This window comes from Gallus gallus, chromosome 1 (genome assembly GCF_016699485.2).
Source record: "Gallus gallus isolate bGalGal1 chromosome 1, bGalGal1.mat.broiler.GRCg7b, whole genome shotgun sequence".
NCBI lineage: Eukaryota > Metazoa > Chordata > Aves > Galliformes > Phasianidae > Gallus > Gallus gallus.
In genome coordinates this window covers 129,133,741-129,148,570 of record NC_052532.1, presented here as the reverse complement: position 1 = coordinate 129,148,570, position 14,830 = coordinate 129,133,741, and the positions used below count along the sequence as shown (strand labels likewise).

The 14,830-nt window shown below is 41.4% G+C and overlaps 1 protein-coding gene across 1 annotated transcript; it reads left to right on the top strand.

Annotated features, from left to right (window-relative positions):
* The first annotated feature begins 5,665 nt into the window (after window positions 1-5,665).
* On the top strand, window positions 5,666-13,168 carry ASMT (acetylserotonin O-methyltransferase). The gene is made up of 8 exons (NM_205343.2): window positions 5,666-5,748; window positions 7,646-7,820; window positions 8,998-9,127; window positions 9,764-9,832; window positions 10,313-10,431; window positions 11,156-11,296; window positions 12,203-12,325; window positions 12,570-13,168. The coding sequence occupies exons 1-8, from the start codon at window positions 5,677-5,679 to the stop codon at window positions 12,779-12,781; spliced, it is 1,041 nt and encodes a 346-aa protein (NP_990674.2). The 5' UTR covers window positions 5,666-5,676; the 3' UTR covers window positions 12,782-13,168.
* Window positions 13,169-14,830: the final 1,662 nt, after the last annotated feature.

The window sequence follows — 14,830 nt, the reverse complement described above, 5'->3', positions numbered from 1 at the left end:
AATCACTTGTTCTGTATTGATTGTATGTCATTATATCTCTACCAAGTGTATTCTAGAGGTCTTTGTGTTTCAAATGAAAGAATCTGGTATACCGGCAGGCTCTATAATGGCTTCTAGAAGCTAAAATATTACAGTCACTGATATTTTATCCTCTTCTGGAAGAATATCGTGATGCTGATTTCTTAAAGCTTATCTGACTGCTTGTATTTGCAAGACTGACTTTGAGGAACTGATAAAATTAGTTGGTCTTCACCTTCCTTAACATTCTCTAAGAGTTGACAGCTAATAATTATCAAAGACGTTCCAAGATACTCCTGAAATACTGAATTTATGTTGATACGGTTGAATATTGGACAGATACTGACTAACACTTAAGGCTACTCTGCTAACTTTACTCTCAGGCATTTGGCTATTAGAAATCCAATTTCTGCAAGGGTATCTATCTGCATGTTTTAACTCCTGAAACTGGACTATGAGAATGATGTACCAGTGTTTACCTGACTCATACTCTTTGCATTGACTTGCCATGAGATATGCATTACTTTTGTTGCATTGCATCAAAGTTATATGTGCATTATTCCATTCGTTAGTGTTCTTATTTGTTAATTTATTTCCCTCGTGAAGTGACTGGAAATAGAGATTTATATCAGCATTTTTATCAGAAGCATGACTGGAAGAGCAGTTTATTCAACAGAAACTACTACTTACACACAGGAACGCTCCAAGCCCTTCAGTCTCTTCTTGTGAGGCTTTTCATCTGCTTACTGCTTGCCGTGGTAATTTTGATAACGGGCAAGTCGTATTGACAGAAGTAATCAGGATGAATAAGAACTGCTTACTAAAGCCACGACTACATCCATATTTCTTCTAATTGAGTCTGCCTTTGTAGAGTAAGCTATTCGGTGACATAAAATTAAGGGATAAGAGTGATGAGGTTGTGCTAATAAAACACCTGAAATGCTATTTTCACATAACGTCTTGAAAACTGTTAAGAGTAAGTGGTAATTTTAACAGTGGCTTCCAAGATAGCAAACACAGGATTGTGTAGTTGGTGCAGTGCAGTGCAGCCTGGACATCACACCAGGTGTCAGCTTTAGGGCAGTTTTGAACATGTTCAGGATCATGTAAGAGACTTACAGCTGCTTATGTTTAATCGCAGGGGTACAGGTATTAGGTAAGGCAGCAGTTAAACTGAGTAGTTTGGTACGTGCCTTAATTTATAAATGGGTAAGGAAAATCAACTGCTGTTATCTTGTATTGCTATACAGGTTAAATCTTTTTTAAATTATGATTAAAAGAAAATCTATGTATTGCCTGTCTGCTATGCTGCCTTTGAGGTTTGGTTATAGTCTGGATGCAACAGCCATTTTGTTAAGCTCATGTTGTATTATATTGATGGGGTCCTTCTCCAGCCTGATGAGCATGTTACTTGCAGAATCTCTCTTGCAGCATCACAATAAATTTGCAGAGCTGTCTCTAGAGTATGTATAAAGCCGCAAACTAGTTGCAGTTCTTCCTTCAGCATGGGGTATGCAGAAGCTATCCCACTGCTATCTTATGTTCCTGCATGTAAGTATTATTTTACTGGTATCAAAACGAAGTGTACCAGTGTTTTTCTGTTGTACTTAACCTGATACCAGGCTAAAGGCCTGATACACATAGCCATTCTTTTCTTTTTCTTCTAATCATAATACAGAAAGCACAGTCTACCTATTTTCCTCTTACGTGCTGTATCCCCTGACAGCATTTCCTGCTACTTTACAATAAATCTGTAGATTAGTTTTGCCATAGGAGTAGGTACAACTTCTGAAAGTATAAAGCTGTTCGGAATGTTTTTCAGTTGATAACTAATCTAGTCATGTGTGCACTGTGGCAGCTGTGAAGTGAGTTCCACCTGATCTGAGTGGGATGCTCAGGAGTGCCATCCTTGAACAGCTATTTGTAGGACAGTGCAAAGGGTTGATGGTGTGGAGGTACTCTGGGAAGTCTCCAGCCCAGAAGTCTCAACCTGCCCAGCAAGTATCTGAGCAAGTATTTATCACCTTGCAGGGATAGATCTTCCCTGCAATTCTGTGCGTGACCGAGGACATATGCCTGAGTAATCACCTAGGAAGTACTACTAGGAGTGTCTGCTACTCTCTACCTTAATCAGGAAAGGGAAGGGCTGTGAGCCCTGTCTGCCCTGAATGTTAATCACAAAGAGCATACAGCTGTAATAAGCATTCAGGGTGTATCAGCAGGTGATAAGAGGGGTGCTTGCCCATGCCAAGCCATGGGGAGACCTGCCACTGAAGCTCAGTTTGGAAGTAACGCATTGCTTATGACTTCAAATACGTTCTCAGTCAGAGTTTCTGCTGTAAGGTAATCTGAGAAAAGAGAAGGAGACAGTTTATAAAGGATTTCCTGCCTGCTGCAAATATCTACCAGTAGTGTATGTGATGTGAACAGGAAAAACTAAAATTAGTTGGTTTCAAAACTGAGAAGAACGTGAGAAGAACAAGAAGTGAAAAAGAAGAAAGTGAGCATTCCAGTGAAACTGGATGTTCTGTTTCAAAGGAAAAAGTATGATACTGTCTTGGCTTGTTAGCATCAGCACCAGCTATTATTTTAATGAACTTCCAGGCCAACAGGCACCTGCTAATAAGCTCAGTACGTTCAGAGGCTTAATAATGTTAGTGAGAACAGTTCTTTCCATACTGGTATTATGGAAGCTTGTTGGTGTAGTCGTGTCCCTGAGATCTATCCTTATTGCTCATAAAGAAAGTTGCATGCATGAAAATGCTGTCAGCTGTCATTTCTCACCAGCAGGGACATTAATTTCGCTTGAAATCTGCTTTATTCATTAATATTTCTTTTAAGTGTTACACAAAAATGTTGCTTTGTTTTTGTCATATTTGTCTGTAGTACAAAGATAAATTTATCATCAGAACAGAAGCCTGGAGATAAAGTATTCACTTTAGCCTGTGTGTGATCTAAGCGCTATGACAAAAACCTTGATGGGGTTTTCAGAGGCAGAAAGCCACTGCAAGTTCATCTTCATGAATGCATTTTTAGCTTAAGAGGAGCTTAGGCTTTAAGCCCCAGTAACAATTTACTTAGAAACAGCAACACAGTGTGTGGCTCTGCATCATTCTGATGTGAGTTATCCGTAACCCTCCTCCCCTGTATCTCGCTGCTGGTAGTAATCCCATTAGATGATTACATCTGGTGTCCTCAACAGATGGATTTAGTCAATTGAAAAAGTACTCCAGGTGGTTTAATCGACTGTGTGGTTGTTTTATAACCAGAGCCTCCTGTACCTACAACGTTGCCTTAAGTGGAGTGGATCTATGGCCCATTACCAGGCTCTATCAGTTTTGCATGTAACCATCTTGTTATTAACTACTACAGGAATTGAGATGTTCTGAGAGTTTTCTTTTCCTGTAGAACTGTCTTTAGAATCGGTCTGAGGAACTGGGGAGAATGGTTTTAGATTTGGTCAAGTGAATGAATTTTGCAGAATCACAATTACAATAGGCATTACCTAAATGATAGCTGTGATTAGTCAGTACCCTTTGGGGTGTGGGGATAGCTGGGGAAGATGCTCATTTTTTTTCATGTGGCTGTGTTACTGAAATCTGTTGTCTAGTTTTCCTTCAGAGAGACCACCTCTTGTTAAATGCAAGCTGGTGGATGCAGCGGTCACTGGCAGGGAGGTATGGTTTGATCTGCAGCATTCACAATACAAAACCAACAAAATCTAACCTGTACAGACACATCAGGCAAGGCCATAGCACTGTACTTGCAGGCTGTGTTGTCCAGGATGGTGAGCTCTAAGTGCTTGTACAGTTGGGGTGTGCCATAGCTTTTTTATGTTTGGCTGAAGTGTTTTGCTAATGCAGTACACCTTGTGTTGATAGAATATGGGAAACATAGATGGTTTCTGTGTTGTGCACAGAAGGAAAAAAGGATGACAACCTACTTCAAGAGTTAGTTACGTTTAGCTAGTCATATTTCACTGTTTTATTACTGGCTAAAACAAATACAGTATTTTCTGGCTATAATGAAAGGAACATAATAGAAAATATGGATTGTCAAAAGGATTACATAGTGGAAACTTTGAGTTATTAAAGTTTCACTGCATCCTTGGAGGGGCTAATAGGAAAGCATAGGAAACTCTGAACTGGTCTATTTCTTCTAAAAATGAGGTAGGATCAAAGGAAAAGCATTGAACTGACCTGCAGTAGCAGATAAATACAACCCTAATTCCTAGGAAAAGGAGAAGATCAAAATTTTGTGTTGGGACAGTGCTGTGAGTGCCCATTTTTAAAGATGCACTAAGGTAAGGTACACATATTGTTGATCTGCATCATATTGCTCAGGTTTTGCCTGTTAACCTTACTGCTGAAGCATGGACAGAAACTACAACTGGAAAAGCATTATTTTGTAACGTGTTGCCACTGTCATACCACCTAAGTCATGGTCTGATTTAATCTTACTGCCTGAAGGGTCACTAAATGTGTAATATCAAAACTGTGATTCTTTCCTTTCTGGAAAGGGCCTGCTTTTTACAAAATGCTGAGGGCATGATGATCAGCATTTACAAGCTGGTGTAATGAACAGTGGGGCCAATGATGAAGATGACATCCATTACACATCTGTCATTTGGAGGTCATTTCATTGTCATCTGCAAAATAAAGGAAAGCATAAAGAGTAAGTTTAGTTCCTCATAGGCTTTGCTTGAGTGACAACTGCCAGAACAAACTGATCACTGTGACAAAGCAGGACACCAGACAGGCTCTTGTAGCCCCTCCTTGGCCTTGCTGTTTCTGTACCTCTGGATAGAGTGTGCCTCATGGCAGTCTGTGGACCTGTGCCCATCATAGCACTTCTCAGCTCCCCTCCTGCCTGCTTTGCAGTAGTTATGCCAGTCTTTAACTTGCATGGCTAAGCCTTGATGCCCCAGGCATGCTATTCTGATCTGAACAAGTCACTGTTTCAGTGGGATCGAGGTAGAGGCTGTGCGTATGCTCCTAGCTCATGATGATCAACAGATGAGTGAAACTGGGGAGATCAGTGATGCTGGGCTCGACCAGGAGGATGTCCAGACCACTCTGAACTGAGTGGATGCTTCTCTACTCATAATCGGTGAGAATGTCCCAGTTTCACATCTAAAGAAGCATGTCACCAAGTTGTCTTCTGTCCTCTGGTCCCATTTCATTGGGCTTCCTGCTCTAGGGATGTCTCTCAGCATCAAGTGTGATGGGGTAGAGCTGCTTTTGAAGAAGCCTAGCATAAGACTCCAGTTTGGTTTATGAACTGGTGCATTATACTGAGTTCAGCTTCCTCATATTTGCTCTATAGTGAGATCTTCAGAGCTTGTTTTTCCTCAGATGTCTTCAACTTTCAGTTGTTTTTGAAGTACCATCATGTTAATTGACCGCTGAACCGATGGTACTGCTTTAATCTGCACTGCTTCTTAGCCTGGTGCTTGATGATGAAAGATGCAAAGAAATAGTTGAGGCTGCCTAAAAAAACCCTGTTGAAGGTAAATAACTTAGCTTATGTGTTTGTTAACCAAAGTATTTCTCAGAAGCAATGAGATTAAGTGGATCAGCTGATGTGCTGTGCCTAGTGGGAAAGAAGCTTATTTAAATTAAGAGGAGCAGAGAATCTGTGCCTCAATACTAAAGGAAGATGGACTCCACAGAAGACCTTGACTATCCTCAAATCATCTTTCAATACAGCAATGGATTTTTAGTCTCAAAGGTAAGAACCATAAATCAGTCTTGGATAGAAATCTTAAAAGCGTACTGAAAGAAATACTCAAGGATCTCACCTTAGTTCCTTAATCTCAGTCTTTGGAAAGAAAATTGTCTCAGGAAATTATCCTATCTACTCATCTAGCTGTGTAGGAAATTTGAGAAGACAAAAGTTTGAGAATTTTGGCACCTCACGTTAGAGTTAATGTTCACTGAGATCCCATTGACCTTTGGGAGATTGAATGAGCAGATCTTGTCTCTGCTGGAGGCCTTAAAAGCACAGTGGTTTATAGCTGAGAGCTTGTTGTCTGACTGCCTCAAATGAGCAAAGCTCCTTACATCATGGGATTTCTTCTCATTTTTTTTTTGTGTTTGGAGTTTCAGAACCAGAAGACTGCTGTGCATTTCTGCCTTTTCCCTTTTCATACCCAACAAATGGCAAGATTTTTCAAATATGTTCCAAGAGAGTTTCCTTCCTTCTCACATGATTTTTTGGTTTATATTTTGCAGAAGGCAGTTTTTGGTAACTTCCTTTTATTGTCACTTTTCGACTTTAAAAGGGTGGTCTTCTTCAAGACTATATTTTTTCCAGACAGCATCTGATTAAGGCACAAGGTTAGAATGAATAGTTTTAATTTCTTTAACACTTGATGACGTTGTTTGCCTTTGTGTGTGTACATGGGCAGAAAAATCCTGTCTTCCAGTGCAGTGGAGGTTTTTTCTTCATTTACAACTCTAGTTATCTTTCCTACTGTCTTCTGCTGCATCTCTAGCCAACATGGTAACAAAAGGAATACACTTCAGAGGTCTGCAGATGCTGCTGCATCCAAAGGCTCCAGAAGCACAGAACACTTAGTGAAGAGAGGTAAAAAATGGGTGATGAGAGACCTTTTTGCTTGTTGAGAAATAAGATTGCCCAGCACTTTCAAAATTAAAAGCAATACAGTGTTTTTGAGAAACAGTCTCAACTTTGGTTAAGCCATGCTGTTCTTACTGAGGGTAAAAGTAGCTTTCCTTAGGCTTGCTCAAATCACTGTAGATATTGGTAGTCCAATGAGCTGATGACATTATGCACATTTTGGGGGCTTTTAGGTGGCCAGTGAAATAGCTTATCTATTACTTACAAACTTGAGTCTTTACAGCTAGAGAAGGATATTTTTCTTGTTATGTGTAGTTGTGTATGTCTATCTGTCTGAAGGCTTCTCCCTAAGGCTTATACACACACCTTCATTCTTTCTGAAAAGACAGTGCATTTCTGCTGGCCTGAACAAGGCAGCCCTCTCAGCTGAGACAGAACTTCCTTCCCCGGGGAGTCTGCTGTAGTCATGGACTTCAGTACCTGAAAATAAATCAGTCATGTATGTGGGCATTACTCAAAGAGGGTCCACAGAGTGGGATATCCACCCCTTCCCTATAGCATATGTTAATTAAAATATGTTAATAAAAAATATGTTAATAATGATAATTAGTTGAAAGGAAAAAAAAAAAGAAAAAAAGAATGACCCTCTCACCCTGAATAAAACCAAACCAACAAAACATAAAGCCAGCAAACTTGGTCTTACCTTTGTTTAAGTCCTCTAGGCAAAAAGCAAGTGAGACGTGTAACCGTGTTCTGAACCTAAGGTACAGTCAGGAACATTCACAACCACAGAATGGCCCTGAAGTAAGAACTTTGTAAGCCTGAAAAACTGATGGGGTTGGCCATCAAAGCAAAAAAGAACTAAAAAAATGTTGCATTATAAGGAATCTATGGTATTATCAGTGCTTAGAGAATCTTTAACTGGACTTGTGTATATGAAATAATTTTTGCCTGAAAAAAATTGTAATAATATGTATGTTTTCTCCAACAAAGCAATGCAGTTAGCCTTGGTGATTTCACCGGACCCCCTTCCTCTCACTTCCAGGTTATGTTCACTGCCTGTGAGTTAGGAGTGTTTGATCTTCTGCTGCAGTCAGGACGACCTCTATCTTTAGATGTCATTGCTGCACGCTTGGGTACAAGCATCATGGGGATGGAAAGACTTCTGGATGCCTGTGTGGGATTGAAGCTTTTGGCAGTAGAGCTGAGACGAGAAGGAGGTAAAGAAGGAAGACGAAGGGGAATCACAGAATGGTTGAGATCGGCAGGGACCTCTGAGTTCATCTGCCCCGACCCCTCTCCAGCAGGGTCACCCAGAGCAGTGTCCAGGCAGTTATTGGAGATCTCCAAGGAGGAGATTCTACTGCCTCTGTGTAGCCTGTGCTTTTTCACCCGCACAGCCCAGAAGTGCTGTCTGGTGTTCAGAACTTCCCGTATTCTTGTCTGTGCCCATTGTCTCTTGTCCTGGCACTCAGCACCACAGGAGAGAGCCTGGCTCCATCTTCTTTCTACCCTTTAAAGAGTAGAAGGAAGAAACTAAAACTCTTAGAGTTCTCATGGTTTTGAAACTGAGGAAAGGTGTTACCTAGTCTTAGGCCGGTTACCATAGCTTAAATAAGAGATCATCTAAAAGAGAAGCAACAAATGTCAGCATGATTGAAGACATAAATAAAATCCCAGGAGAAAGTTCCTATATCTCCAAACATCTTTGTGCAGGAGCCTTAAATGACCTTGCACAAGATAACTACCACTGCAGAGCTTGTCTCCAGAGAAGTCTGATGCGTGGGCATGATTTTAAGCTTTAAAACAAAACATGAAGGCAACTTAAAAGCACGTTTGTTTTCCTTAAAGGTTTTACCATTGTGTGAAGGAGCTTGTTAGGTTTCTGGTCTGAACCGAGAAGTGACATGAATTCCACCTTGCCCTGGAGTCTTTGAGTCCATGTAATCAGAAAAGGCTGTGCCCATCAGACAGCTAGTGATGATGAACTTTGAAATGTTTGAGTCCTGCTGTGACTTGTGTTTTCTTGCCCTGTTTCAGGCTTACAGCAGGTGCCTCCTGAGTTCAGGGAGCTTCTTCTGACAGCAGAAGCATGTAGATAAATAACGAACCTTACAAAATGTTCCTCTTGCTGTTCCCGAGATGTTTGATTCTGAAGGAAAGGTAGATAGGTAGTGTTTACCCACAGTGAATGGGACAGTGCAGGTTTCACCAGCCCTCACCAACCCCAGAATACTGTGCTACATATTACCTTTGGAAGAACTGAGTGTAGAAGCAACATGTTTCTCTATTGGGGTGTGCAGATATGTTCTGATAATGTATATATATCATGCTGTACAGTAGGCTTGGCAAGATGATATCATGCATGTTCGTAAACGTATTTATTTCCCCCCTTAGCCTTTTACAGAAACACAGAAATTTCCAATATCTACCTTACGAAGTCAAGTCCCAAGTCTCAGTATCATATTATGATGTATTACTCCAATACTGTCTACTTGTGCTGGCACTACCTGACTGATGCTGTGAGGTGAGGAGAGGATGCAGGTGTTGAGTGCTGCGTGTTGCCGGCTACTTTGTCACATCTGTGTGTCTTTTCTTAGTGTCCCAGGGAAGGAAACAGAAGATGTTGGTTGGTTATCAGAAAGTGAAAAACAATTAAGATCTACTGCTGTTACTACTGCATGTTTGTCCATTTATCCTCCTATCTCCTCCCTAGAGTAGTTCTAGAAAGGACCTTTGTGCGTTTTGGTGTTTGGGAAAACACTTGTTCACTGCAGTTGCTTTTATTTTTGGAGACGTCAAAATAAATGATGAGTAGCAATGACTAAGGATACTTCTATTGCAAAGGCATAATAGAGTAGCTAAATATAGGGCATGGAGTCTCGCTTATTCTAGTCTGCAATAAATAAACAAGCTGGCTGTGCATGAAGGTGGTGATTGGTGATCATCCCACCAGTTTTGCACCTCTGCCTCAGATGTAGCTCCTTGAAGAGCAAGACATTCTTGTTGAAATATTTCACCGTCTTTTGGGAGTGGCAGGCGGGATGTCATTGTGTCTCTGTGTCATGGATGTATAGTCTGTCTATTAACCTCAGCTCCTCTGTGTGTTTGGAGTAAAGAAGGAATCCATGCTAATATGCTTATTCTTTTGATGCTATTTTAGAGAAGGAAGAAATCAATATGAAAGAGCTTTTGGTATTTCATCTAAAGACCTCTTTGGAGCCATGTACAGGTATTAGTATATTAATAGAAATATATTTCTTGTGGTAGGCAAAACTTGTTTTTAATTATGACCGAGTTTTACTACTGTGATGTGAGAATTCCATTCATTAGAAACATCATTCAGAGTTTTCCCTTCTCAGCAATATCCATTACTGAACACTTGGTTATTTTGAATAGGAATGTATAATTTCCTACTGTGAAAAACAAATCTCAGGTCTCCCCGAAGTCCAAGAACCAAGAGCAGTAATACACTCATTGACTTTGCTAGATTTAATTCCCTTTTCAAGTGCATCAGTGCATAGCTGTTCCTTTCTGCTGCAAAACGTCTCAAGCTAGGTTTATGTGCAAAGGGAAGATACTGGTTGCAAATAAAATGAGATATCAGTGCTTAAGCTAAATTTCTTAATAAGAATTCTATAATAGTCACTAAGAATACCATGGGTTACATTTCTGAGTTACATTTCTCTATATGCTGTGTCTTTGTTACTAGATCAGAAGAAGAAATGCTGAAGTTCTTGGCTGGCCAGAACTCAATCTGGAGTATATGTGGCAGAGATGTACTTACTGCATTTGACCTTTCCCCTTTCACACAGATTTATGACCTGGGAGGTGAGCATCAGTAGATCTTCTTCAAAAAACCTCCGAATTATTTTTCCAAGGTTTGGGGGGAGGAAGGGAGAGGTAATTAAAAAATTACAAAAGAGAACCTCCTGTTTTATATGATGGGCAAAGCAATGGAAAGAAGGATGTATCTCAGTCTTGTCAGCAATAAAGGGAGAGTTTTCTCATTATGAATGTGTTTAAAAAAAGTAGATTGGTGTGAATCTTAGGAAGCTAAAGTTTTTGTCTATGGACTCTCATATGTGCATGTAGTGGCTCATCTCCTTGTTTACATGTCAGATTTTCTATTTTCTATTTCCTTGCTTGATATGTTCTTCGAGTGCCAGACTCTTTCCCCTACAGTCAGTGCCATTACTTTGAGACTGCCTGCACTCTCTTCCCAAATTGTTGCTGAGCACTGCTGAGATTCATGGAACCTTTCAGGCTCCCTTACTGCTCCATCCCTCATTTAGCAGCTTGGTTTTTCACTTCCCACTTTTTGTGACCCACCACTGGCTGAGGTGCTCTGTAAGGGCTGCAAGAGCTGGAGCTGACCCTGCACGCTGGAGTGGCCACTCCTGTCCTTCCTCTTCTTTTTCTATGGCACTTGAGGATGAATGTACACCATCGGGTGCCGTAGAGCTGGGTGCACCACTGCTGACATTGCTTTACAGTAGGTGTGCAGAACAAGGTGGTTTTGTTTCAGCACTGATCTAATTTTCTCCCCACAAAGGTGGTGGAGGAGCTTTGGCCCAAGAATGTGTTTTCTTGTATCCAAATTGCACAGTCACAATTTATGACCTGCCCAAAGTTGTACAAGTGGCCAAAGAGCGATTGGTTCCCCCGGAGGAGCGACGGATTGCCTTCCATGAAGGTAGGTGCAGATATCTCCGTGGGTAGGTGCTGGCAGTGGTGGTGCGATGTAGGCCTGTGGGGTTGGTGACCAAAAGTGTTCTTGTACAACGCTGCCTTGAGTTAGTCACTTATCCAGACAACGTGAAAGTACTGACAGCTGAAGTTGGTGTGCAGAGCAGCTTAAATATCTTTGAACATTCCCAAAAGCAGATCTGTCAGGGTTGTATTGTCACAGCTTTTTAATAACTGCCATGCTGTGTTGCAAGCTTCCTAACATTCCCTTGTCTCCCGTGCAGGCCTCCTGGCAGATGCATGGAATGCCAGACCTGTTCTGATCAAGGGGTGTTCCCTCTCTGGTTGTGATTGCTGGACTTCTGTCATATTTCAGACTTTGAATGTGAATAAGCTAACCCACGTTCCTCTTACCCAGTGCTCAGACAGTCTTTGTACCATCTGCGATGAAAATGTGTGTAGGGACATCTTGTATTTAATGTCTTCAGAAATCTTTATTGGAAGGACTTAGTATTGCTTGAAATTCTGAGAAAGGAAATAAGCTTTTGAGGAAGGGAATGAGTATGTTAAAGTGAAGATGAAGAAACAGAGGAAAGGCTATGTGTATAGTGATGCAAAGAACTGGGAGTGCTGACAAGAAAGTAAGATGTGAAAAGAAAAATATGAATGCAGTACACCAGATGCTGAATAAAAGGCATGACCGTGTAACTAATGTTTGGAGATGCAAACATGTGTTTTCTCCTGATGGATTTATGGTGTGGCTCCATTTTGCTGGGTTAGTCTGTTGAGGTCTGGTGTGGGTCATGGACCTGGCAAGCCCAGAGTCCTTAGATCTGAAGAGAACAAAAGATACTTGCTTAACCTTCTCTTTGTGTCAGGAGTTCTGTGTAGAAACACATATTTTGCTTTACAGGAGATTTTTTTAAAGATTCAATCCCTGAAGCTGACCTCTACATTTTATCAAAGATACTGCATGACTGGGATGATGAAAAATGCAGGCAGCTGCTGGCAGAAGTCTATAAGGCCTGCAGACCTGGTAGGTGTGAGCTTTGGGGAAAAGAAAGGGAGACTCCCACCCGTTAGTTATGTGGATCACACAGCTTCAGCAGCAGTGACATGCTCCATTGCCTTTGCTCCTTTCTTGTCCTCTGTGATGGTGAAATAGGACTTAACTGAGAGGCTGCTGCTTCTGGAAAGAACAGGATAGGATCTGGTCTAACAACTCAGCTGAAAAATATCCCATCTTCTCTGGGTTTTCATAAGAGTCTTTGTTCAACCAGGTGGTGGAGTGCTGCTGGTTGAATCGCTCCTGAGTGAAGACAGAAGTGGACCTGTGGAAACCCAGCTGTATTCACTGAACATGTTGGTGCAGACAGAAGGAAAGGAGCGAACAGCAGTTGAGTACAGTGAGCTCCTTGGGGCAGCTGGCTTCAGGGAGGTTCAAGTTAGGAGAACTGGAAAACTCTATGATGCTGTTCTGGGGAGGAAATGATAATGTCTTCTTTATTCTGTATTACTAAGTACAGGCAGAGAAATGTGATATTCTTGTTTTAGAGGGCTATTATATATGTAGCTTTTATCGAAGGCAGTCAACTTTTCTGTTAGCTGATACATTGTCAGGAGAATCATTAATAATAGACTTTTGGTGTGGATAGGTTGTGAATTCAGCAGCCTGATTAGGGCTTGCCTTTGGATTTGAATAGCAGAGAGAGAAATCGATACCTGTTCCACAATAAATTACCCATGAAAGAAACGTGCAGAGTTGCTGCTAACCACTTATATTTCTTCTTCTTTTTTAAGTTTAACAGAGTACCTGACAAAAGCAAAGCTGAATTTTCATTTGTGGATTCCTGCAAAATAAAACTGACCACTGGACTGAGCTCTGTTACATGCCTTTTTTTTTTTTATTCCTTGGAACCAAAGTAGTATAAGACAACTTATTATATATTATATATATATTGTCTCTGTGTGGTTTATCTTGTCTGAATTTCAAGAGAAAACCTCTTTGAGCTTTGGTGATTTTTAGCATGTAAAGTGACTTTTTTTTTTTCATTTCCTCTAGATTTGTGTTGAAGTTGAGAGAGAGAATTTTGTAGTCTAGCTTGATGATTAGCTGAAACATAAACATCTTTACTGAGGGAATGGTGAGGAGCTGAAGCAGGTTGCCCATAGAGGTTGTGTTTGCTCTGATCCTGGAGGTATTCAAGGCTAGACTGGATGCTCCTCCATTTCTGTGATTTTTATTTTTTTACCTCCTGGACAATAACCACATTGCCGTTATTTTTAATATCTTACTCACCCATTTCTTTCAGCATGGTTTTTAACAGTCCATTGTATCATTCAATTTTGCGAGAAGCCCTGGGCAAAACTTGATATAGCAGCTGGCAGCTCTGCCTGTGGCAGGGGCAGTGGGGGAGGCATAGGAGCTTTAAGATCCTTGAGGTCCCTTCTAACCCAAGCCATTCTATGGCAGCTTGGAGGGAGAATGGTGCAGTCTATTATAGAATCATAGAGGGGCCTGGGTTGAAAAGGACCACAATAATCATCGAGTTTCAACCCCCCTGCTAAGTGCAGGGTCACCAACTACCAGACCAGGCTGCCCAGAGCCACATCCAGCCTGGCCTTGAATGCCTCCAGGGATGGGGCATCCACAACCTCCTTGGGCAACCTGTTCCAGTGCGTCACCACCCTCTGTGTGGAAAAACTTCCTCCTTCTATCTAACCTAAACCTCCCCTGTCTCAGTTTAAAGCCATCCCCCCTTGTCCTATCACTATCCACTCTTGTAAACAGCCATTCCCCTACCTGTTTATATGCTCCCTTCAAGTATTGGAAGGCCACAGTGAAGTCTCCTTGGAGTCTTTTCCAAGCTAATCAAACCTACTTCTCTCAACCTTTCCTCATAGGAGAGGTTTAGCTGCACACTTGGTAAATCTTTAAAGAATTAGCAGGAGACATTCAGTAAAATCATTTGGTCAGGCACTATCTGCAATAACCCACCCAGTTTTTGGAATCAGAAATACAGATTGCTGGAGTGAGAATCATTTGGAAAAGGCAGAAGGTCATTCTACTGATGCAGCATGAGCACTTGTTTGTTGCATATTAAGCTGGAGACTGAGACAGTCTTCTTAGTAGCCCCCTACAGTGCCCTCACTCTCCCTTGGCTGTAGGTAGAGTATGGAGAGGTTTCCCTCAGTGGAGAAAAGCTGACCCAGTATGTACAAAATCAAATCACAAGCTCATAATGGGGTCCTTCTCATTCTTAGGAAAACAAAACAAAAACAACAGGGCACAGTTCATGAACCCCTTTGTAAGAAGTGTATTTATCCCAAGTAGGATCTTGCCCTGTAGATACATACAGGTCCCTGGAGGAGATGGAGCAAGAGACTGTGGAGAGCTCCCTCACAAGCTGCATCTGTTGTGCGGTGTTCCCTACCTGAGAGATCTGCATCAGGAAGGTGACTTTGCCAGGAGCTGCCACCTGTGAGTAATTTGTTCTGAGTGCTCTCTGGCTAGACAGAGCAAGGTGCTGCGTCCTGCAGC

What these genes read in the sequence shown, in the direction of transcription:
- ASMT (NM_205343.2), top strand. Translation starts at nt 5,677, where the DNA reads ATGGACTCCACAGAAGACCTTGACTATCCTCAAATCATCTTTCAATAC. An exon ending in CTCTTTGGAGCCATGTACAG is followed by an intron (nt 9,833 to 10,312) that starts GTATTAGTATAT and finishes CTTTGTTACTAG; the next exon opens with ATCAGAAGAAGAAATGCTGA. An exon ending in ACGGATTGCCTTCCATGAAG is followed by an intron (nt 11,297 to 12,202) that starts GTAGGTGCAGAT and finishes TTTGCTTTACAG; the next exon opens with GAGATTTTTTTAAAGATTCA.